This window comes from Habropoda laboriosa, unplaced genomic scaffold (assembly GCF_001263275.1).
Source record: "Habropoda laboriosa isolate 0110345459 unplaced genomic scaffold, ASM126327v1 scaffold57, whole genome shotgun sequence".
Taxonomy (NCBI): domain Eukaryota; kingdom Metazoa; phylum Arthropoda; class Insecta; order Hymenoptera; family Apidae; genus Habropoda; species Habropoda laboriosa.
In genome coordinates, this window is record NW_017100229.1 from 365,976 (window position 1) to 368,795 (window position 2,820).

Below are 2,820 nucleotides of genomic sequence, written 5' to 3' on the forward strand. Positions count from 1 at the left end.
ATTTTCTGCGCCGACTTCGATGATAAATTAACGCGATCCGTGGCACGAGACCAACGTTCGATAGATTATTGCGCGGTATTGCGTAAATTCCGCGTAATGCAACGTTCGATGGTATAAATTATAGGGAGATTAGCGATTGGAATCGTGCGCGATATGGAAAATAGAATTCGTTTCTATACGCGAAGCGGTACGGTGAATCGAGAGAGAAGTAAGTACAGTGCTACCTCGAATAGGCACCACTGATCCTTCCATTTTTCTCCTTATGTATCACATTATTTCTTATTCGCCGTCACAAAGAAAACTGTAAACGTAAACGCTAAATGGGTAAATCGATTGGAAATATTTCCAGAAAAAAATCCGCGTACAAATCGAAACCGCGTTGTTCCAGGGAGCACTGTACTCTTGCGGACCACGTAAACGTGCAACGTAACGTTCCGCAATACCGGGTAGACGAAGTATTTCAGACTGACTGGTTGCTACTTTGTTTTCCATTACTTTTCTATCCGTAGACATTTCTGCAGGTTTTGCGTGAAGCATCTTAGACAAACAGTTATTGCGTTCTGAGATTTTCATATGTAACACCAGGTTGTGCAACATCTATCACACCCCTTGTGTACTCGAACGGTACAAAGAGTTAGGAAATGCAATAAACGCACATTTCCACGCATATTCTCTATATTATTCAAAATTGCAATTGTTTTCCTCTTGAATCGTACACACGGTACATCACGTCGAGAGGCATTTTTATTAAAAACTTTCCAAAATACCCAAAAGAGTTCTATATCAGTCGAAGAAGATAACACGAAGGTAAACACTTTACAGCCTGTCCCTACAGCGATAATAGATAAGCTCGAGTGACTGAATTACTTGACACCGTTGTCTTTTTCCTCATTGTGTGTGTACACAGATGACATGCAGATTATTTATGCTTCGAATAGTTTGTATTCCCCGTAATACGTATTAAACAGATGAAATATCATTCGACTTCTATCTTCGGAACTGAATCCCGGCATCGAGAACTCCCTCCACCTCGAAATGGTATCAAAAACCTTGACCTTGGTCCAGATTCAAGTGCCTCGTTCCCACCCTAGCTGAAAAGCCCCTTCAAGCCTACTTTTGCAATAATGATACCCACTGCTTATCACCTTCCAAGCGACAGAGGTATCAAAAACCTTGACCTTCCCCTTGAGTGGCCCTTTTCTTCGGCCAACTCCTTCGAGCCTACCGCAACGACCATGAAAACTCCTCTTTCTCTCTAAAGACGAATTCAACATTCCTGTATGTGTCTATAATACATCTATAAAATCCTTCTATTCATTCTCCCGCTGTACAGTCAAACGAGACTTTTCAAGCTTTCACGGCATCTTGGATAGCATGAATTACCGTTCGAAGCTTCCGGGTTTGAGCCGTGTCCAAAGTTTATTGAATTCCGTCGTTTCGCCAGCATTGCAGTTAGCTTCATCAAGAGACACTAATGTCTGCACCCTGATGGAACTAACTGTAATGCTGGCGAAACGTCACAATTCGATAAACTTTGGACACGGCTCAAACCCGGAAGCCTCCGACAACAATTCAAATTCAAGTTGTACCATCAACTATATACTATAGATCGCTAAGGTTAACCCCTTGCCTAACGATTTCTTTAACCTACGCTATTGCTATAATCTATTGGGTTGGCAACTAAGTCATTGCCGATTTCAAATAAGAAGGCAAATTCAGAATTTTTGTTAAAGTTACAGCAAACGTTCTTCGTTCGTCACATCCTGACTGCAAAGAATCTAACGAGGAAAAGCCAGACTCACCGGATTATTGGTGAGTGCCGAGGTGGACGCAGCGGTAGGATGGTGGTCGTAATCCAGGTACTCGTCCCGATGGTACCTCCCGGAACCGTGTCTCTCCCTGTCGTCCCTGACGTCTCTGAGGTCCGCGACGTGACGAAAGTTCCGGATGTCGCGTAGGTCGCGCTGTTCTCGGAGGTCGCAACGGCTCACGTGGTTCCGTTCACCGGCAAGCTGCCTCGACATCGCCGTCGGATTCTCCTCCTCCGAGTCGAGCAGCAGCTGCTCGACTCCACCGCCACCTCCTCCACCACCACCTCCGCCACCTCCAGCACCACCTCCGCGTTGGGCGGGATAACGCCGGAGGTCACACCATCCTACCTCCTCCTCTTCCGCCCCTCCGGCGACCTTGCCGCGGGGCAACCGAGCCGTGCCTGGGGCCCTCACGACCGATCTGCCTCGAACCTCCTGCCCCCGCGACCCCCCGGGGGGCTCCACCACATCACACCCAAACGCGACGCTTCTTGGACCCCTCACGACCTAACTCTTCTTCTTCCACTATGCACACCCTCTCTTCTTTTCCGCTCTTCTTCTGCTTTTCTTCTCTCAGTCCACACCCCTCTTTTTCTCTTCTTCTTCTTCTTCTAGTCTTTCCGGTGTATGTTTCTTTTCGGGGGTGGTTCGTTAGGAGGACGAGAGCTTGTTAGAGATTCGAGGGATGTCTCGTGAGCTGGCACAGGTTGACTCGCGAGGAAGCTGAGCGGCAAACGGCGACGGAGCGACGGTGGAAGACGAGCGGAAGTGGCGAGAAAGTGGCGGCTGAAAGTGACGGAATGCTCACTTCGAGTGGCTGTAAACAGAGAGACACCAGGGGGAAGAGGTTTAACGTTGATCGATTCAGACGTGATCCAAGGTTCGAGGGAAATTGGATTATTTGTAAGACGTGTGTACGAAAATATACCCGTGGATATAGAGGTTTTTATGTATACAAATAATACAAGGGACAGAGGAGAGACTGTTCGGCGAACAGTTTCTTCAGGCT

At 47.3% G+C, this 2,820-nt stretch overlaps 1 protein-coding gene across 7 annotated transcripts in view; it reads right to left on the reverse strand.

Annotated features, from left to right (window-relative positions):
• The window catches only part of LOC108571446 (voltage-dependent L-type calcium channel subunit beta-2), an 89,456-nt gene extending 87,393 nt beyond the window's left edge, over positions 1-2,063 (reverse strand). For all 7 annotated transcript variants that reach the window (XM_017933496.1, XM_017933494.1, XM_017933497.1 and 4 more), the window contains exon 1: positions 1,803-2,063. In XM_017933496.1, the coding sequence (XP_017788985.1) occupies positions 1,803-2,024 (222 nt within the window). In that variant the 5' untranslated portion in view covers positions 2,025-2,063. The remainder of the gene's footprint in view (positions 1-1,802) is intronic.
• Positions 2,064-2,820: the final 757 nt, after the last annotated feature.